Below are 23,081 nucleotides of genomic sequence, written 5' to 3' on the forward strand. Positions count from 1 at the left end.
AAAGCTGGTACTGGTACCCAACTCGGTGATGACAGGTGGGGTACAGAGTAAGACCTTTGGCTGAGTACCTGCATGAACATACAAAAGGAGGAATTAATTAAACTTTAGTTAATTCAATGAATGGGCCTGCGTAGCGCAAGCGGTAGGATGCTTGCCTCACAAGCCGGTGGTCCGGAGTTCGAATCCTACCGCCGGCAAGAACATCTAGACATTTTAAAAATGTCTATAGGCCCCAGGTCGACTCAGCCTGAATAAAAATGAGTACCTTGGGTAAAACCAGGGGTAATAATAGACGGTTGAAGCGTAGCACTGGCCATGTTACCTTCCTTGTAAAACGGAGGCCCTAGATATAGCAGACTACCCTGCTATACTCCCAAAGCCGCGACAGCGGTATAAAACGGGAGACTATTATTATATAATTCAATGAATAGTCTATTATTCAAGTCAATATGAAAAACTTTAGCAAGTGGTACTAAGCTGGTCATGTTTTTACAGCCAACTTCCAAGCTTCATATTTTAAAATCAGATATTATCATATCACTTAAAAACTATTCATAACTCGGATGAACAAATACAGTAACTTCTAACATAACAAACTTTCACCCACCTATTGATAGTTTGTTACAGCAATCAAATGTTAAGTACATGATTGAGTTCAATGATTAGACTTACCTTTGTCGTTTCTAGATGTTTTTTTTTTTTCATTTTTCGGGATCGCTCTTTCTCTTGCGCGTCGTCCCTGGATTGACAGATATATTTGACTTCATGAATCTACTTTGAAAACTAATACTATGCGAAAAAAACAATTTAAACTAGTGATAAACACGAGTAAAACGATTAACATCAGACAAGCTATTGTTGATTTCTCAGTCGTGTGATCACATTATAGCATACTCATTGGCTGTTGGGGAGATGTCCGTTTTTGAAATAAACCTTCATAGCAGGAGTCCGTTTTTGAAACAGACCTTCAACTGTGAAGTTGAAAATAACGTATTTGCGTCCGTGTTGGAAGGAAACTATTATCATCATTGAAAAGAACAGGAACAATTCTATAAGAAACCACTACTAACTAAATTTTTATTTTTTTGACACATGTCTGTCTTTGATCTGAAGCCACTCAATTAATTGACAGAGATCAATAGCACCCAAACATAGACATAAAGGCTGCCAAATATAAATGTTCACGAACGAAAACCCCAAAAGACTCGCAGTTTGGTGAGTTTTAAAATTTTAAGTTGTTATAACCTTTTTTTAATCAAAAATTTGCTCATCAAAATTTTTAACTTTTAACTTCTGACTTCATACTAAAAGTATCGTAGTATGTCCTGGAAATTTGAATAAACATTTTAAAATATGTTCGGAAGTAAATCTATTATTATATGAAATGACAACAAAGAAAATTGTTTAACACGTTAAACGCCACAATGCATAGTAAAAAAAAGTTAAGTGGGCCACAATATTAAACACGTTTACAATATTAGTTTGTGCATTTTAAATAGTAATTCTTTAGTTTGAGTACAAAATCTTACATTTTTATTGTTTTTTAGAATTATTTTAATTGAGAAGCATGTGTGCAAACCTATCGTAATTGGTTTAATTTATACGTTACATTCGCTAGACGAATGCGCTACGTGTTACTTAGTTGTCAGTGGACGAGGTAGTACAGTGTGTCTTATCAGTTCTCAACATGTCATATAAAAACGAGCAAAAGCGTTTGCAAAAGCTGGTGGAAGAGTTTTCTTTTTTTTTTTTTTTAAACAAAGACAGTGATGACAGTGTTCGGGATAAAAAATTTAAATTATGTAGTGATGACGAAATAAGTAGTTTTTCGTCAAATGAAGGTGTTCCTGAAAGCAAAAGACTAAAAATGCAAAGTAATTTACATAATTTACCTTTAACATCAATAAACTCAAGAACAAAAGACGATACCATTGAAAATATTATATAGACTGCCAGATGATGAAAGCTCTTTAGAAGACGATGACATTGCGATTGATCATAACATACCCTTAATATGGAAGAATGTAAATGGTCGTGAATGACGATATTATTGAGTAAATTATGCAAGAAATCAATCGATATGCACATCAGAAGTTGAATATAGATGGTCATGGTCCAAAAACTAGCATTCATAAGTGGGTAGGTACAAATACCGAAGAAATAAAGACTTTTTGGCCATTCTTGCCTGGATAGGATTGCAAAGATTGCCAAAGTTGTGCTCGTATTGGTCAAATAATCCATTATACGAAAAAAGTAAAGTATCTTATGTCGCGTAATCGTTTTGAATTATTACCTGCCAATTTATACTTTAGTAACAAAGAACTTCGACTGTATAAACTATCACCCCTATTGGAGAAGCTGGTATCAAATTTTCAAAGAGTGGTAGTGCCGGGGGAAGAACTCTGCATTGGTGAAACTGTAGTTCCGTTTAGGGACCGACTTTCATTTAAGCAGAATATATTTAGCAGAAAGAAAGGGGATATTATTGGGATGAGGATTAACACAGGTGTAGTAGTAACTAAGTAGAAGGACAAACGCGAAGTGCTTATGGTGAGTACAAAGCATACTGCTGAAATGGTAAACGTTCATCAAAGAGGAGAAATAGTTGAAAAGTCAGTTTCTGTTGTCGACTTGTCATCGAATGCCATAGTCTGTGGACTAGTGCGCATTTCGATGCGCATCGCTCCGCCTCGAATTTTCCCATTGGCTCTTGACCTGGAAATCCCTATTTATCGCTCGAACGGCACATATAAATAATGGCGATTTTCAGGTCAGCCAGGTCAGTCCCTCACAGGCCCTCCGAGAGCTTAGTGCTCTTGGGGCGCTGCTTCCTGCTGTTCCAATTATACTCTGTGGCTGAGATATTACTCAACTACAATCTGATGTTTTATTTCGACCTACATTTTTGTCATGTAAGAAATATCTTGTCTTTTTCAAGACAAGCCTTCAGAAGACCACGACCTGATGCTTTATTTCGACTTGGTGTACCTTTGTCATGTAAGAAATATCTCGTCTTTTTCAAGACAAGCCATCAGAAGATAAATATTTACAAGTCCATACCCAGTAAATGGACTTGGGTAGAGGAGCTCTCGACTGCAATATTCGAAGCCCTCTACAGAGCACCAACAGAAGGTGTATAGACCCGTATTTGTTCCCCCGAGGTGACAGACTACAATAAGAGCAAAGATTTTTAGATATATCCGACCAAATAAAGTTTTACTCTACAGCATTACAAAAATCAGTGAAATGGTATCGTAAAATAGCAATTGAGCTCCTTTTAGGTTCAGCTATTATCAACGTCTATATAATATACCAAAAAATAACCAACAGTTCATCACATCTTTCAAGGAAGAGTTAGTTTATCAACTGGTAGAGTTTTCTAGGCTAACTTATCCAGAGCAATAGATGCCACGTGCTCGTGAAGGTCACCATATAGAGGAAATGCAAAGTTCGGCCAGAAGAAGATATGTCACATGTTACGCAAATAATTCAGCAAATAATGGTAGCAAATTTACACAGACAAAAACTCCCTTTTCTCGTTTCAGAAGCATTCAGTGCAATACATTCTATTGTATTAAATGCTTTTGGGAGGTTCATTTATGTAATCTGTTACGAAATATTTTGCCTACCACATAGGGTATTATTATAGGGGGTTGAAAATTGAAGACAGAAACTATTGGGGTAGAGATAGGGCAAGCAATATAAACGAAACTTATGCGAACGGCACTCAGGTTTTATTTGGAGTAGCTGGGTCGTGGATAAGTGAATGAAATAGGGGGATTGGATTGGGGTAACTACAAAAAATGAAACAAATAGGTACTTACATGAATATCCTAGACAAATGGGTAAAAAGACAACAAGAAGGACCTATAGCTATTTAAAATAAGAACGCCGCTTCGAAGGATCCTTGTCTTGCTGGATAAAGGAAAAGGCTCTTTCTTCCTGGATTGCACTAAAGTTACTTTAGATGGTTTCTGGGGTCAGAAACTGGACCTACTAAAATTTCTGCCACTGGAACAAAAAAACTACATCTCCACCGCGAATAACATGCTGAAACGCTGCCCCCTAGGACATTGAGGATTGAGGTTGAAATGGACAGCACTGGATACAGCCTGGAAACAGCTTCTTCAACAAACTGGAAACATGCGGGTATTTTTCAGAGCTGTTGCACACGACACAAATCTCTTAGGTGCTTTGAAAAATAGAAATAGTAATTACTCTTCCAAATTTGACACATTACATACAGTATATTTTCTATTTTCAACAAATTTTGCCGACTTTCTTTACCGACTTACTAAAACGTCTGCTTTAATAGCCCATTATCTTCAACCTAAAACTTGAATTCATTGATGTACAAATGTACAAATATAATACAATACATACACAAATCAATAAAACCATATTTAAAGTCGCAGTTATAAATTGGATTTTTTTTACATCACAAATAAACAGAATCGGGGAATATTTATACTCGGGTCAGTGACGTACTAGAAAATTTCTTATTCTTGAATATAAGATAATTTAAGGAATTTTCAACATGCTTCAAATCTATAGACATTTGTACAAAAATATTATATTTTTTCATTTATATCTTAACGAGAAACAGGTATTGCTAATTTTAAAGAACACTTACTGATCTTTTAAATTAAAAAACAGTTGTTTAGGTTATATATAAATAAAACTTAGTTTCAAGCTAAATAATAATAGATTGTTTTATTGCTAAACTCTAGATCCTGAAAATGCAGGCTAAATATATAAAAGAGTTCATCAGGCTACTGAGAAAATGTATTCCATATAAATGAATGGGTATTGTGAAGCAGGCTTGTACCACGCAACCTGAAATACACTAAGGGTATAAGATGTAACGGTTCTTCTCGTGGATTCAGTAAGTTCAGTTTATGAGATGAACACTTGCTTTTCGTGGCGTTTAACGTGTTAAAATCGGTTAACAACAAAATATAGAAGTGTTTCCAATGTAAATGGGTCGTACTGTATATATTGTTTACTTTAACCGGTGTTGTTTATGTAAAACATGTAAGTAAAAGAATTTTTACAGTTCAATATAATATAAAGTATTTTAGGAAAGGACTATCCCACAAAGGTAGATGAAACTCGAACAGAAATTTTAAAACATAAAGCCGATGCTATGGTAGTAACAGCTTTAGACGAAATAGCGTGGCTACTAAATATCAGAGGTAGAGATGTGCCGAATTCTCCTTATATAAGAAGTTATGTGATATTGGACATGGAGCGTGTCATTTTGTATATTAATATTAGTCAGGTTCCCAAAGCAGTACAAGATCATCTTCATTATGATCCCAAACTAATAGGAAGGGATGCAGTAATGTAAGTTGGCCTTTGTGTTTATTAAATTTAATTTATACTACTTGAATGGTAATTTGCTCAATCTGAAAAAATGTATCTTTTAAAATTCAATTATTCTCACCTTATCAAACCTAAAAAAATTTATTTTTGTTTAAATCTGTCTATCCATACATATAAATAATAAAACAATGGATATTGGAAAGAAAACAAAGTATTAGTTACAAAAGATCTCAAATTAAACGAAGAAAGATTAGATTAAAAATAACTTTCTTATTGAAAAAGTAACGTTTATCAAACGTTCGTTAAAACTATTTCTATCAAACGTTTTAAATTTCTATTAAAGAATAAGTAATGAATGAAAAATACGAAGATAATACGATATTGATTTATGTTTGTATGTTTTTATATGGGAACAAAACTCCATTCTTTAACGAATTTATATACAGTCCATCTAATTTACAAACCGTTGCACGTCATCGGCGTCATATCCCGTGACGTCACATACCAACACAAAATATTTAGGCGGTAGGTGTGTTCTTTTTTAGAATCACTTTGCCGAGTACACTGGCACTACAGCCACTAGACATATTTTATTATATACGAGTAGAACTAATATTTAAAGATTTCTATTAATTTAACTTAAAGAAATACACAATAATATGTTTCATTTAATTTGTATAATTGCATTATAAAGCGTTTTTATGAAGAACATTTGTTCGGAACACACAGTAACTGTAATCGAACGAAGGTGATATTTTGGCATAAATTGGTAACACATATTAGACAGTTGCGGTGTTGACACTTTTTGTACTTATTAATTATTAATTATTTTGGATTTTAAAGTGAATACCTCTTGTTTTATATTTTTACCTATTTAATAAAATCTGTTCTTTTTAGAACAAAATTAGTGTGTTTTATTTCAAAAATGTCACGTAAGAATTTACTTAAATAGTCGTTGTAAAGCGATGGTAGCTTCTTTGATTCATTATTTTGAACAGGAACGTGATAATATCCTATTTGATTTAAAATGGATTCAGGATTTTTTTATACTTTGGCAAGTATTTCAACTTCGATCTCTGTCAATGATAATGACGTGCAACGGTTTGTAAATTAGATGGACTGTATAATGTATGTCTGAATTGTCAATATAGATGAGTCAGATAAAATTAAATTATTAGAAGAATTTTTCACTAACTAAGAAAAAAACAAAATTTGTTTAATTTACTAATGTTTGTATTTTGAGAACGATTTCCGAAGTGGATATGACATTCTCAAAAATTGTTGGATAGGCCAAATTTGACGAAATGCCCCTGAAGATACTCTAGGAAGCGAAAGTACTTGGGAAAGATTTAATTAATAAACTGTGCTCGATATCTGCCTTTCATTTCCACCATAGACCGAGATCAGACACCAGCATATTATAGTCTATGCCGCAGATTCATCTAGAATTTTAAACTGCTGTGTTAGCCTTTTTTTATTTTTTTGTACACCGAGCTGGGGCTCGAACCCACATCCACTGAACCATTCGACAGTGAAGCGAATGAGAATCGGCCCCCTAGCCCGCTTGGCTATCTGACCGACTAAAATCATTATAACATTACATAAAGAATATAAATTGAATGTTTACAATCTACTCTATACACAGAGTATAATAAGTACATAAGTACATAAGTTATAATAAGTACAGCTAAAGAGATTTAACTGCAACGATGACGATTTGACACGACCAGACACGATAGACGTTAGTTGATGCGGTGTTGCCTAATCGAATATTATTTTAGAGGTATTGAACTGTAATATTAATACTTTATAATTACTGTAATAAGTTTATAATTATACCTATTTATTATCAGAGCACTAATATAAAAGTTAGAATGTTTGAGGTAATTGATAAAATATGTTATTTTCTAAAGTTATTAGTCATAATCATTAAAATAAACTGAATGAATGGAAGTCTATTAAATTAGAAAGCTAAATTTGTTTCATACTGAGAATTGCGATATTTAGTTAAAATGAATTGTTTCCAATGGTTGTGGAAATAAGCTTATAAAAATAGATTTACCTGTTTTTATTTTCAAATATCATCAAGGGCGCTATTTTCGCTGTCGGAATTTAATTGTAAATCGTCGCTATCTGAATCTTCGTCTGGATTAATAACAATACGATCCACGACTACGTCAATTATTGGCTCCTTTGAAATCAATTCACGTTCAGCTGCGATGACTTTGTCTGTTATTTTTTTCCACTCCTTCACAGGAAAGATTTGAAAAAATTCGTCCGACAGCTGCTGGATTGACGTAAATGTAAAGTTTACATTTCTGGCTCTCACATATGATTTCAAAGCTGCCCAAACCATTTCAATAGGATTCAAATCTGGATGGTATAGTGGGAGTCTAAATATAGCATGTCCTTGTGCTCGTATATATCGATTGCATATTTTACTTTTTTTCCCGAAGCCATTCCTGCATAACACACTTCTTCGATGCGGATGTGGGGCATTTATCTTCCTGTGTATTATGGTATGGCGCATTATCTAACACTATTACACTATTCGGAGGCAAGTTACACAAAAGATGTTCTTCCAACCATTTTTTAAAATTTGCATAGTTCATGACATCATGATAGTCTCCAGATTTTGACGTCGACTTTCATCTGAAATAAGAATCAGGAATAAAACCTTGTTCATTTCCTGCCCCAATAATAATTAACCGTTGCCCTTTTGACACTGGTTTTTTAAGTCCATTATTACTGGTATCACAACAATTGGTTTTTGCAATATGGCTCGTTAGTAAAAAGTTTCGTCAGTAAACACTATAAATTTATTTGCATCTCTTGCTTCCTTGATTTTCCTCAGATATTGCAGCCTTAAATGTCTAATTTCGTGTTTCTCTATCAACATTTTTCTGTTGTCGACTGTTTTTTCCAGCGAAACCCAAATTTGTGGAATTCCATCCTCATTCTCTACTACCTGCATAATTGAATTTATTTACAAATTTTTGGTGAATTTTTTTAATTGTGGGAACTTGTTTATCGCGAAGATGAAAATCATATATTTGTCTCCGTTATATACTTTGATCACATGGATCTAGTTGTATTTTTGAGGACTTTTTTGTCGTTTATTAGTTGTGGAAAATCCGGGGGTTTCTCCATTTTCAACCTCACCACCCCCTTTGGCGATTTTTCTGACGCTGAATAAAACGACACCTATAACAATTGAATATTATATTAATTTTTTCCTCTTATTCGATTATTTTCTCTTTTTATAACAACACCTCTTTTTATATTCGATTTGTAACAAAAAAAATGGTAATCTAAGTATGCAAAACATTTATAAATATATATATATATATATATATATATATATATATATATATATATATATATATATATATTTATATATATATATATATATATATATATATATATATATATATATATACATTTTACATTTTAATATAAATATACAATCAATTTACCTGTCAAAGCAGCTACTTGTTCTTGCACTTTCGATAATTCAATAAGAACATTTCCTTCTGCTTCCTGTTGCGTAAATTTTAAATATGGGTGAATGGGTGAATTTGAAACATTTTTTTCTACGGTTACAGATTCTTGGTAAATCGATTTTTTTGCGTTTTCACCCCTCTCCACGGGGGGTTTTAGGGGGAAGCCCGGGGGTAAAAGTGGTAAACTTTTTTGCATCTTTTTTGGGGTTAAAAAATTAATATTCTTGACAAAATTCAGCTTGTTGGTATGATTGAGGTTCAGTGGCATTTTCGTCTTTGACGACTGGAGTATAAGGCTTTATTTTGGTTGAATGCATTACAATTTTTATAATGTAAAGTTTGTTTAGTAGAAAATGGTTGACTTTAATTAATGCGGTCGTAAATATTATTAAATTTATCTAAATTAGCGCATTGTTAAGACCGTGTACCTCAGGTAAGCCATTGTTACCCTGAAACCGGGCTTTTTATACTATTATTGGTTAACCCAGGATGTTTATAGACGATACTAATTGAAGTCAACCATTTACTGCTAAACAAACTTTACAAGTATATTGTACGAATGGCGGATTGTTAATCAATCTCGCTTTCATCGGAAAATGTCTCTTTCACTGTCATGGGTTGAATGCTCCGTGAATTGATTCGGTGTTGCCATGTTTTTGATAAAACTAAGTGTCCAATATTTAACAGATATCGTAATATCATAACTTCATTAGTTGAGCTTTCGGGTTTTCGTTAATTTCATTCTATCGTCTGTCATTCTTGTATATTCTAACATTGAAATACCAATTGTGACAATGTGGTCCATGTATCTTGTGAGAGATCTGTCTTTACCACTTTTAACTTTATCATTTTCCGGTACGGTAAACTTCTCGCGAAAACCTCTTCATAAAAAAAGTGCCCAAAATAGCCTATTATTTTTTCTGTTTCTTGAGTTCTTAACATTTTCTTGATGTTTTGTTATCTTAGTATTAACTCATTTGTTCTTTGGTCATCCAGATGATTCTATACATTCGTATTCAGCGGAATGCAGCAGCTCGAATGCATTTAGAAACATTTTCTGCTCTCTGTATTTCTTATGTACACCTCCCGAAATTAGTTATCAAGAACCCTAGCTAAATAAATTGATCATAATATTTTTAATTCTATTAATTATAATCATTTTTAGTTTAAAAGAATATGACGATATATGGTTGGATCTAGGAACTCTGTCGCAACGATACCATAAAGTGCTGATACCTTCTCATTGTGTGTACAGTTCTGGAGCTAGTCATGCTATTTATGAGCACGTTTTTGCAAACAGAAGAATGTTAAAACAATCTCCGATAATTTATTTGAAGGCAGTTAAGAATGAGGTGGAAATAAAATGGATGCACTATACTAGTATACGAGATGCTGCTGCGGTGTGTGATTGCTTTGCATATATAAATAAAAAGGTAAGTAGAATAATAACGTATGGTCCTAAAGTTTTGGGAAAAATTTCATCTGGTCTGATTGAGAAGCAAAATGCATTTAACAAAGAAGGCCATGGAATTGAAATGTCATCAGTTATTGACATTTAATAAACAAAGCAGAATATTTTGGTTTGTGCTCTGCAAAATGTCTTATAAAATTGATATTCGTCGAGATGTTTATAATATGGTTGGGCGTATGTCGAAACGAGATATTGTTAATATTTATCGAGATCAAAACATAAGCAAATCGACAATTTATCGCACAATCAAAGAATGTGAAGAAGGGATACCATGTGTTAACTTGCGTAAAAGTGGCCGACCGCGGATTTTTAACCATATAAGAAAGGCAAGACTAATTGAAGCAGCTAAGAACAAAATTGGGGTCTCACAGCGAAAACTGGCCAGAAGATTTCATGTTGGAAAGACTACAGTATACAGGACCCTATCGAGTAACAATATTATCTACCGGAAAAGAAGGAAAGCTCCAAAATACACAGAGGATCAATTAGAGAGAATTCCGAGATGTTGCCGCGCGTTAAGGCGAGTGCATTTCGTCAACAAGTTGATCGTGATCGACGATGAAAAATATTTTACTTTGTCCAACTCTGAAATGAAGGGTAACGATGGGTTTTACACGAACGATTACGAAAATGTACCTGATGAAATAAAATTCAAAAGTAAGAAAAAATTTGAGGACAAAATTTTGGTATGATGTGCAATTTCTGAGGCTGGCTTTATCTCACAACCCTACATTGGTGTTGTTTGAGGCGAAGCCTTAAACGCAAATATTTATATTCAAAGATGTCTCTCTAAATTGCTTCAGTTTGTGAACACACATCATGCAAATGATCAAATAGTCTTTTGGCCAGATCTTGCTTCATGTCATTACGCGAGGATCACAAGGGACTGGTACGAAACTAACAACATTACCTTTGTACCGAAAGCAGACAATCCCCCCAACCTACCTCAGGCTCGTCCAATTGAAGAGTTCTGGGCAATATTAAGTCGGAAAGTCTATAATAACGGATGGGAAGCACAAAATCAGGAACAGTTAAGACGCCGCATATATACAAAAATTAGAGAAATTGACGCCGAGGCCGTCCAAAGGATGATGCAACGTGTCAGGGGAATTATTAGGCAAATCGAAAATAATGGTCCCTTGTCTGTCATTTGAATTTTGATTTATAATAAGGATAGTTGAGTTAAATTGTTGAATAATTTAATAAAAATATAAGATTATTGTGGTCAGAGTTATATGCTTTTGAAATTTTTCCCAAAATTTTAGGACCATACGTTATTAACATTGAGTAACACATAACACAAATAAAATATAATCGAAAACTGAAGAAGTGAGAACCCTAATTTCCAGTAGGAAAAAAGTACTGAACACTAGATTTAAATTAAAAAATCCATAAGAGCTAAATCCATAATCTTAATTTTTGGAAACCAAACTAATATTGTACTTATTGTTTTATTTAAAAATTAGTTTTTTAACCTTTTAGATGGGAAGAGACGAAAAAATTATGGAAAGCGATCTGGTTCATTATCTAAATGAATACCGGTACGAACAAAATCACAGTTTGGGTAATAGTTTTAGAACAAGAGTAGCCTTTGCGTCTAATGGAGCATTTCCAAGTTACGAAACCACCGACAACACCAACATCCAGATATTTAAAAACAGTACGGTTGTTTTGGACTCTGGAGGCCAGTACTACGGTAATATGTTTCTTATAATAAAAACATACAATAATGCATTATTCTATTAAAATATTTGAGCTAAACACTGAATCATTTTATACACAAGGTTTTCTACATCCAGAAAAAAGGAAATCTATGTTTTCTGTCAGAATATAAATATTTATAAATAGAAAAACTTCTTTCGACACCAACTAGTGTGACGGATAGGAGCATATTTAAGGTTGGCTAAGAGGTATTGGTCCACATTGGTTTCTTCCGAAAATTTTTCCTGGAAAATATTTTCCACTTGAAAAACCGTGAAAAATTCTACATTTTTGTTAATGGTATTATTTAATTTTCTTAAAATTTGCTCCAATTGTGTCATTAACTTTTTTACAAGCCGAAATATTTCCACTAAAGCAACCTTTTCTGAAAGCAGATTTTGCGGTTTTTGTAATTTATTGAATGTTTTAGGTGCAAGGGCATAATATGCTTTCAGAAATCGGAGTTGTTATTAACGATTTCATTTTTAAATGTTCTTTGAGCAGAAGAATTTGCTAGATTGTTGTCATCAGAAAATTCAAAAATTATTATGCAGCATTATCTTAATTAATAATTTGTAATTATTAATTTTAATTATTGTTGTCGGGTGGGTATAGCTGAAAAACTTTTGCGAGGTGATCAGCAAAGGATTCTGCTTTTTTCCTGCTGCTGTTAGCCGACTGTCCATTATATAATTGGATAGGAGGGTTGAAGAAGGCTGGTTAATCTCCGTGTTCATTTCCTCTGTGACTTCTATTGCTGATAAATGTTTCAGGTAACACTGAATACTATTGTTTTTATACAATTTAGTGACTCTGACCACTTCCTGGTCAGAACAAAAATGAGAACAAGGCTAAAGACGAGACAGCCAAAGCAACGCCAACAAGGAAACATATGAGACATTTCAAGGCTCGATTTACCTGATAATGAACGCCAATATCAACCACTGATCCAAAACAAATTGCAAACACTGAAAGAAGAAGAAACATCAATGCCAGAATTGACCATAGACCAAAAATGGTAAAATATAACGAACGCCATAGAAAGTGTCGCTTCGGAAACTATAGGAAAAGATAGGAATAACAAGAAGAAAAACCAGTAGTTTGACCAGAAGTGAGAACAAATCTTGCATCAGAAAGCAATCAAGAGGCTAGAGTTACTAACACGCCCTACAGGTGAGAAGAGGGAAGACTACAACAGAGTAAGGACTCAAACGAGAAGACCTTTTGAGAAGAAAAAAGGAACAGTACTTAGCAGCGCGAATACAGCAACTGGAGGAGGAACATAAAACCGGTCAGTATAGTCAGTTTTATAAGGACCTAAAAACAATGAAGGGCAACACGACCAACAGCCCAAGATTTATAATAGACGATGCAGGACAATTGCTCACAGATGACGAGAAGATAAGCCGCCAATGAAGAAAGTATTTTGAGCAACTCTTAAATACAGAAAAACCTACAACTACAGGGCAACAAAGACAGTACCAGTTAGCCGAACCTGAAATACCAGGGCCCACACTAGCTGAAGTAAAGTCCGCAATTTCGTCCCTAAAAAACCATAAAACCCCAGGCCCAGCCGGCATACAGGCGGAACTACTAAAAAAAGGGGAAGAAAAGCTCTACCTTGAGATATATCATCTTATAAGAGAAGTCTGGAAAAGAGAAGAAATACCGAAACACTGGCATGAAAGCCATATAGTACCTATCCACAAGAAGGGAGACAAACAAATAAGTCGGAACTATAGAGGAATATCATTAATCAATACAACGTACAAAATTATATCCATAATACTGTCTAGAAGGCTAACTCCATATGCAGAGGAAATAATAGGCGACTACCAAAGCGGATTCAGACCGGGAAGGTCGACCATAGACCAGATATTCGTCCTACGCCAGGTGTTGGAAAAAAACTGAGAATTCAACCGCGATGTACACCAAATCTTCGTGAACTTTAAACAAGCTTACGATTCTGTTAGCAGAGAAGAATTGTGGGAGACCATGGTAGAAATGGGAGTACCTGGAAAGCTGGTACGATTAGCACAGGTGAGCACAGAGAACGCTTCCGCACGGATCAGAATTGGCACCACCACGTCGAAGGAATTTCTCATTGACACTGGGCTTAGACAAGGAGATCCTCTCGCCCCCCTGCTATTTAATTTTGCACTGGAACATGCGGTAACGAAAGCTCAACCACAACTGACAAACGGATTAGCCGCCCAAGGATCAAAAATACTATTTGCGTTTGCGGATGACGTGGACACAATTGCACAATCCACCAGGGATGCAAAAGAAGTGCAAAAGAAGTTGGTCTGAAGGTCGACGAGGACAAGACCAAGTACATAATGGTTACGAAGAACCCAAGACCAAGGTTTAGATAAAACTTAACAATCAATGAATACAACTTTGAAGTCGTCAAAGAATTCAAGTACCTGGGAGCGATCATAACATCTGAAAATAAATATGAAAAGGATGTGGAAGCCAGAATCATTGCAGGAAACAGGGCATATTACTCATTAATGACCGTACTTAAATCAAAAATACTCTCAATACCAGCAAAAATAAGAGTGTACAAGACAATAATTCATCCTACAATAACGTATGGAAGCGAGACATGGACTCCAGCGGCAAACGACAAAATTACTGGTACTGGAAAGAAAGATACTGCGGACTATCTATGGACCTTGCAGAAAAGAGACAACAGGAGAATGGAGAAGAAGACACAATGATGAACTCCAGACAGTATATAGAGATGAAAACATAGTACGCTACATTAAAGCACTCCGAATAAGATGGGTGGACCACGTACTAAGATCGGGTGAAGAAAGACTCCTGAACGCCACATTCTGGAAAAGGCCCGATGGCAGAAGGTCAGTTGGTCGCCCAAGAAAGAGATGGAAGTACGCAGTAGCCAGTGATCTACGCAAAATGGAAATTCAGCAATGGGAAATAGCTGCTCAGGACTGACAACAATGGAGGGAAATAGTAAACGCAGCCAAGAATCACATATAGTTGTAGAGCCAAATGATGATGATGAATTTAGCTATGTTTTTAACCGTGCTGTAATTTGGTTTTATCTAGTTTTATCCTGGTTTGCTCATGTTCTCTGTCATGTGTTCCTCAGCATTCGCTGTTATGCTATTTTTTCTTTAACTTCATTAGATAATTCATATTATTTCTGTACTATTGGTTTTGTTGATGTTGACTGCTAGGTCACTTCCGGTATTGCTTTAGTAAATTATTGTAAGACTTCGTCAAAGTCCCTATTAGTTTACAGAGGTAATCTATATATTCATTATTTAAGAATGGCAGATGTTCCTTCTCAAAAATATATAATTGTAAGTAACTACAATCGTTAATGATCGTAGGCAGTACATCAATTCTGACATTCTTTAGTTTCTTGAGGGTCTGACGATGCTGTGGTCGCCAAATATTTTCCTTAATAAATACATACAATAACTTAACACGGATTGTGTGTCCTCCTCCTCCTCTATTTTTTCTCCTTCGTAAGGATGTAGTGGCGTCATGTAATTTGTTTGACTATTTCTGTCCAATTATCTGTCTCCTGTGCGCGTTGTTTTGCTTCGGAGAATGAGTTATCAGTCATATCCTTTATTTGGTCCGACCATCGTATTGGAGATCTTCCTCTGGATCTTTCATCCTCTACGTTACCTTCAACTATCATTCGCTCCATGCCTTCTCTTCTTCTAATTATATGTAAAAAATATCTCAGTATATTTTGGTTGATAGTTGTGATGAAGCTAGTTTTTATGTTAAGTTCTGTTAGAATTGAGTTATTTGTGTGATGCGCGATCCATGGTATGCGCAACATTCTACAATAACGGAGCCAAGTAATTAAATTGCCCGACCACTTTGTAACCTGCATTGTTTCTTATCTCTGCTTGGTTGTTTCTGATTCTCACGATGATCATCACTTTGGTTTACTGCATATTAATTTTCAAACCATATTATCTACTCATTGTGCCTAGCCTATTCATAATTGTTTCCAGTTCTTCTGGTGACCACGCCAATATAACAGTGTCATCAGCATAACGTAGCACCTTGCCATTCCTCAAAAACTTGACGTAGAATATGTTCACTATATATATTGAATAGAATAGGGGATATTATGCATCCCTGTCGAACTCCAGATTTTAAATTAAAATTTTCCGAAACCACAATATTAACTCTTACATTAGCAGTATTATTTACATATGGTTTTTGTAATAAATAGAATAGATATTCTGACGTACCCATTTCTGTAAGTATATGCTACATTTTATCCCATTTTACGGTATCGAAGGCCTTGGAATAGTCAAAAAAGCACAAAGCACATGTTTATATGTTAAACTTTCGAGATTTTTAGATAATTTGACGAATATTAAGAATATGTTCTCTTGTTCCTCTGCCTGGGACGAATCCGCATTGTTCTTAGAGAATTTGTGGCAAGAGAATTTATTTAAGTCTTTCATTGATGATGGTTAGAAGTACTTTGCTCGCGTGTAATATCAATGCTACTGCACGGTAATTACTACAATCTGTCGGTGATTTTTTTTTAAATATGGGAATAAACGTTAGTTTACCCCAGTCATTTGGCCCCTTTCTAGTATTCCACATCTCATTGCAAATTCTAAGCATTACTTCCGTCTCTAATTCTCCCATTTCTTTGAGTGTTTCAGCTGTTATTCTATCTTCTCCTTCTGCTTTTCTGAATTTTAGCTTTTTAATTGCTGCCTTAATTTCTGATTTCAATATTTGAGGTTCTTTTTCATAACTTCTTTTCTCTGTGTTATATCTGGGTCGTTGTTAGAGAATAGTATTTCGCCATATTGTTTCCACACCTCTGCGATACCGTTGGGTTTGTTGTGGTATTTCCACTATTATCTTTGATGATCTGTGTCTGAGATTTGTATGTCTGTTGTATGGACTGTGAGTATAAAACATTTCTCCCTAACATTTATGAATTGTATCCCACCTGCAACTTTTCATCATAATCGTTAATATTGGCGAATTGATTTAGTGTCCACAGTCACATAAACCCAAACAAACAACAACTATGATCGTAACTATGATTGGTGAGTAGTAACTATGATTAGTCAGAGTTTTAAATTGTTTATTAACTTGAAAACGACCAAGTTTGCAGAAAAATTACAAGAGACCTATTTTGTTCAAAATGATCCAAAAAACAAGAACTATGATTGTAACTTTGATTGGTATAGTAACTATGCTTGGTGAGAGTTCAAAACAATATTGTTGTTCTTGAAGTTAGGACAGAATTCTCTTCCTCCTCTTCCTAAGTGGCTTCTATGTTGAGGTTTACGATCAATATGGCAAATTTCTCTCTGTTCTGGGCTTGATGAATTAATTCATTTCCTCTTGTGTGGGTCCAATCTCTGATGTTTCGTAGCCAAGATTTTTTTTTTCGTCCTATGCCCCTTTTACCTTCAATCTTGCCTTCTAATATTACCTGGAGCTGCTCAAATTCACTATGGCGCATTATGTGTCCTAGATATGACGTCTTTCTAATTTTGATAGTATTGACCAGATGAGGGATTGTGTTCATTGCTCTCAGTACTTCTTCATTCGTAGTTCTGCTGGTCCAGCTTATTCTTAGCATTCGGCGGTACATCCAGATATTGAATGAATTTAATTAGTTGACGTCATACTGTTTTAATGTCCAGGTCTCACAGCCATATAGTAATAGAGACCACACATAACACTTTAGTGTTCTCAATCTTATCGAGACTGCTAGCTTGGGGTTACAGATCATTTTACGCATATTCATGAAACCAGATCTTGCTATTTCAATGCGTCTTCTAATTTCTTTTGAGTGGTCTAGTTGACTATTTAGTCTCTGCCCAGGTATATAAAGCTTTGGTAACTCTGAAGGGTGATACCATTTATTTGTATGTTAGGTGTAACTTGTTCGTAGGGGTTTTTGTGGAATACCAGAATTTTGGTTTTGGAAAAGTTAATGTTCAAGCCCAGCCTGTGACTTTCTTCTAATAATATATACATCAATATTTTTAGTTGGTCTTCTGTTTCTGCTAATACTATGGTGTCATCGGCATATCTTATATCGTTAATGATGATTCCATTGGCTCTGGCACCTTCAGGGCGATCTTCAAGACAAGCTCTAATTATATGTTTGGCATATACATTAAATAATAGGGGTAATAAACTGCACCCTTGACGCACTCCTCGTTTTATGTCGATGTACTTGGTGTTTACGTTCTCTGTTCGAACGCATCCTGTGTGGTTCCAGTATGTATTACTTATGTCGTGTCAGTCCAATCCTACTTCTTTTAGCACCTCAATCAATTTTCCGTGTTTGATGCGGTCAAAGGCCTTTCTATATAATTGCTTCTCTAGTGCCTGTACCCTTTCTAAAACCATATTGAGAACGACTCAGGTATTCTTCACACTTATTGTGAATTCGGTTATAAATTATTTGCATAAAAATCTTAGCGGCACGACTCATTAGGGATACAGTTCGATGGTCTTTACATTTCCTTGCTTTTTGTTTTTTAGGAAGAGCTATATATGTGGATGTTAGCCAGTCATGCGGTATTATGCCATGTTCATATATAATGTTGCAGAGGTATGGTACCTTGTTGTTCTTTGCGTCTTTTATTGCCTGCAAAGCTTCTTCGGTGAGAATGTTTAATTTTTTATGTGTATCTTTTTGTGGGGGCTCTTCTGTTCTCTGATCACCAAACAAATCTTTAAGATATTGCTCCCATATTTCTTTCTGTTTTCAAGGTCTAATTCCATTTAGTTTTTCTTGTTTTTTACAATCAATAAGTGTTTGGGTTTCCATATTCGAGCTACTTCCTTCTCTTAATGACATACAAATTGGGAATTCTGTTTTTATCGGTTGGCCAGTATATAGGATCAACTGATGATTTATTTCTAAGATTGTTGCTTTTCATTGCCTTATATAGTTGTCTTCCTTTCGAAGTTACTTATCTGGATACTTAGTAGGTGTGTTTCGAGTTACAGTCGCCACCTGTGAGAAATGTTTTGCCGAGTGAGTTAAAAAATTCTGGAACTAACGAAAATAATTTTCAGGAGGTACTACTGAGGTCACCCGAACACTTCATTTTGGTGAACCAACTGACCAAATGCAGGAAGCTTATACAAGAGTACTCATCGGTATTATGCAACTATCAACGCTTACTTTTCCAAGCAATATGAAGATGGCAGTAGCGGACGCCATGGCTCGAGCTTCACTTTGGGAAGCTGGTTTGGACTATCTCCATGAGACTGGACATGGTATTGGATCATTTTTGGGAGTTCATGAATGTAAGTAAATTTGATTTCAATTTTTCTGTATTTAGTGAATTAATCAATTATTAATGTTGAGATGATCAGTGTCCTTAGTGCTCCGGTTTTTGGAGTTTTGTTAATTTTTTTGGGTTCTTTCCTGACTTTCGCTTTTTTGTTAGTATTTTATAAATTTTTTGGCGGCCAAAGTCGTTTTTATGTTTTTTATAGATTTTTTTTAACATTATAAAATATGTTTGAGATAATTATTAAAGAAAAATGGACAAATTATCAGTACATTTTTACTGATGGGTTAAAAGATGCAAATGGAACTGTCTCTGCAATTTTCCACGAAAATAAAAATTACCATCACCAGTATAGCTTACCCAGTGAATGCTCAATATACACAGCAGAAATGATGGCAATAATGTTTGCTCTTCAGTATGTAGTACTGAATCCGACTACCAACTATGTTAAATTTACTGACAGTAAAAGCGTGGTCTACAGATTTAACAACATTCAAACAGTCAAACACATAAACCACATTGAACTGAAAATTCTTCAAATTCTTTATGAAACTATACAATTAGAATTAAATGTAATAATTACATGGATCAAGGGCCATTCGGGAATAAAAGGCAATAATATCGTTGACAATTTGGCTAAATCAGCATATATGCTTGGAGAAAAAGTAAACAGAAATGTAATTCCAGCGACAGATATTGACACCGTTAGTAGACAAAAACTTAAAAATAATTGGCATTTACATTACAGACAATGTAATTTAAGCCAGTAAGACTGGCTTAAACTTTTATCATTGTAACACTAGGATACCCTCAATAAGATGGTTCTACACAAAATCTAATCGACATTTTATAAAGAGACCATTAATCGGCTGAGAGCAAATCATGTTCTTACGCCATCTTACATGCATGGAATCGGCTTATCAAATACTCCCAATTGTACTTGTGCAAAATAGGCTATCTAACACATATTATATTAGAATGTGATTTACGAATTATTAATATAAACGAACTTTATAAGGAATTAATAAATTCTAAGTGTTGTTTTCCAACAAACCTTAATCTTTTAATATTTTCAAATAATATGGAAATTCTTCATTGCATTTACAAACATGTTAAAATATGTAAATATAAGTTGTAAATAGTATATAGGCATAATCTGTTAATATGGTTTGAAAAAAAAAACCAAAAAAATAGTATAGGTAACATAAATTAAAAAAAAAACATAAAATAATTAAGAAAATAGAAATAGAACAAAAAACAATAAAATAAATCTAAAAAAAGAACAAAAAAAAGCAAAAAACAAAAAAAAAAACAAAAAAAAAACAAAAAAGCAACAAAACAAAAAAAACAAGAAAATAATAAAAGAATAAAAAACAAAATAAAAATATATCAAAACAAAATTTATGTATTCATAAAAATATTAGGTATGTGTAGTACTGACAATAACTGATAACAAGAAAATTTTTACTGTGAATCTGCAATCAATAATAACAACAAACACAAACAAGTCTGGCTAATTGGCTCTGCCAAAGCCATTTTTCAGAAAAAAAAAACATTAAATAATTATTTACAGATCCCAATTTTAATGAAACTGACAAACGAGCAGCAGTAGTGAAACTTCTGGAAACTAGCGGCTTTTTAGTCTATTGAACAACTTTGTCTCTACTAACCTTCTCTGAACTGTCTGTAGGCCAACCTATGTCTGTAGCCATCTTCGAAAGGCGTCTTTCGGTCCGTGCTATTTTCTTCGTATTCCCGATTTTTGATAAGTTTACCAAATTAGCCCTTTCTTTATAAGATAAAATTATTTTAGATAAACTGTTACTTAGTAATTCACGTGGTCTTAAAATTTCAACTTGTTTTTTACCTTCCGTAAATGAGTTCACAGCTCTTTGATCTAGTCTCTAGTCTATCGAAATCGGAATACCACTTGGTACGATCAATTTAGCACAAAAATGTTATTTAGCACAATAAATATTACAAAAGAAACTACACAATTGTATTTTTCCTTTACTTTCACTACTAACTTCTGTTTGTTGAGAAAATAATTGAATTCTTTCTTGACTTTTGACACTTATTATTATTATTAGCATTAGAGACTTTATCTCACAATTACTTCATATTACTTGTTCGTCGAATACGCTCTAATCGCCGATGATAGGAGTCTACTTTAATGTGTTAAGACACAATATATTTAAATGCGATATCACTCATATAATCTTGTAAAATCTAAATTTGAAAAATTTGTTAAAGCGTTGCTATACTTTTGTTCGATAGTGTATCCGGGCAAAAACGTTGTCTGTGTTCTCTGACTTTATAATTATAAAGTATTTGAATATTATCCCGTATCATTAATATCATTTTTTTTTACAGCACCAATTAAAGTACATTTTAATTCGGAAGTTAGCGCCCAACAAGTGTTTAAACCAGGATACTTTCTATCAAATGGTAAATAAAAAAACAAATAAAACTTTCTGGGTAAATTAAGCGTTCACTTTCTTTTTTAGCTCCCGGTTACTACAAAGAAGGCGTGTTTGGTGTAAGATTAGGAAATATACTGCAGGTTGTAGAAAAACCTTGGTTACGGCATAGTACGCAATCATATTATGGCTTTAGGACGATAACTTACGTCCCTTTTGAACCTAATTTGATAAAACGTCACTTATTATCAACTCATCAGGTAATTATTAAAAAGTAATTCGATAGTAGACAGTTTAAAGTATATATAATTTATTACAAACCATGTAACTTCAAGTATTACCTTTTTTTAAATTATAAACAATAATGTATTGGAAAAATTTCTCGAACAGATCGATTTCTACTTTCTTGAAGTATATTCTTATTATAAAAGTGTATTTCTAATGACGTAGATTCTGAGATTTGCAGATGACATCGTCCTTATAGGCGATATGGATGATACAATAATAATGTTTGAAAAATTATATTACGCTTCCTTGGAGGTCGGACTAAAGATTAACATGAACAAGACGCAAATAATGACTAATCTGGTCCTAAATCGAAATATTGCTGTTGATGGAAGGGATATTGTGCAGACTACATCGTATAAGTATCTAGGACATGAAATTCGGTTGGGCAGAGATAACCAGACATGTGAGCTCCCACGTCGCATAGGATTAGCCTGGGTAGCGTTTGGTAAATTAAACTATGTATTTAAATCGGATCTACCCATATGCCTGAAAAGGAAAATCTTTGACCAATGTGTGTTACCTGTACACATTTATGAAGCAGAAACATTCACACTCACAAAAAAGGTAGTGAATAAGATTCGCGTGACTCAGATGGCTATGGAGCGCCAGATGTTGGGTGTCTCTCTGAGAGACCGAATCCCAAACGAAGAAATACGTCGTAGAACAAAAATAACAGACGTTATCGAAAAAATCGCGTCGTTAAAATGGAATTGGGCAGGACACTTCGCCAGATTATCAGATAACCGATGGACAAAACGTATTTTAGAATGAAGACCAAGAAGGCAAGAAGCAATACGGAGCAGAGGACGCCCACCAACTAGATGGACTGACGACCTGAAGCGTGTTAGCAATCACTGGATGCAAGCCGCACAAGACAGAGACATATGGAAAGAGCTGAGGGAGACGTATGTCCAGCAGTGGACGCATACAGTTTGATGATGATGACATTTTTATTATAAAAATGTCTTCTACTCCTCTTACAACATACAGTAGCTACTCTATTAAAGGTTTTAAATATCATTATATTGTTTGTTTTAAATAACAGGGGTTGACTAATAGCTCGTATTATTCATATTAAAAGGAATTT

At 34.3% G+C, this 23,081-nt stretch overlaps 1 protein-coding gene across 1 annotated transcript in view; it reads left to right on the forward strand.

Moving 5' to 3' along the window:
- The window catches only part of LOC140441240 (xaa-Pro aminopeptidase ApepP-like), a 298,581-nt gene that overhangs the window by 271,090 nt on the left and 4,410 nt on the right, over positions 1-23,081 (forward strand). The window contains exons 4-9 of the mRNA XM_072531835.1: positions 5,082-5,346; positions 9,994-10,261; positions 11,782-11,995; positions 19,066-19,299; positions 21,660-21,734; positions 21,794-21,966. Of these exons, the coding sequence (XP_072387936.1) occupies positions 5,082-5,346; positions 9,994-10,261; positions 11,782-11,995; positions 19,066-19,299; positions 21,660-21,734; positions 21,794-21,966 (1,229 nt within the window). The remainder of the gene's footprint in view (positions 1-5,081; positions 5,347-9,993; positions 10,262-11,781; positions 11,996-19,065; positions 19,300-21,659; positions 21,735-21,793; positions 21,967-23,081) is intronic.

This window comes from Diabrotica undecimpunctata, chromosome 5, assembly GCF_040954645.1.
Source record: "Diabrotica undecimpunctata isolate CICGRU chromosome 5, icDiaUnde3, whole genome shotgun sequence".
NCBI lineage: Eukaryota > Metazoa > Arthropoda > Insecta > Coleoptera > Chrysomelidae > Diabrotica > Diabrotica undecimpunctata.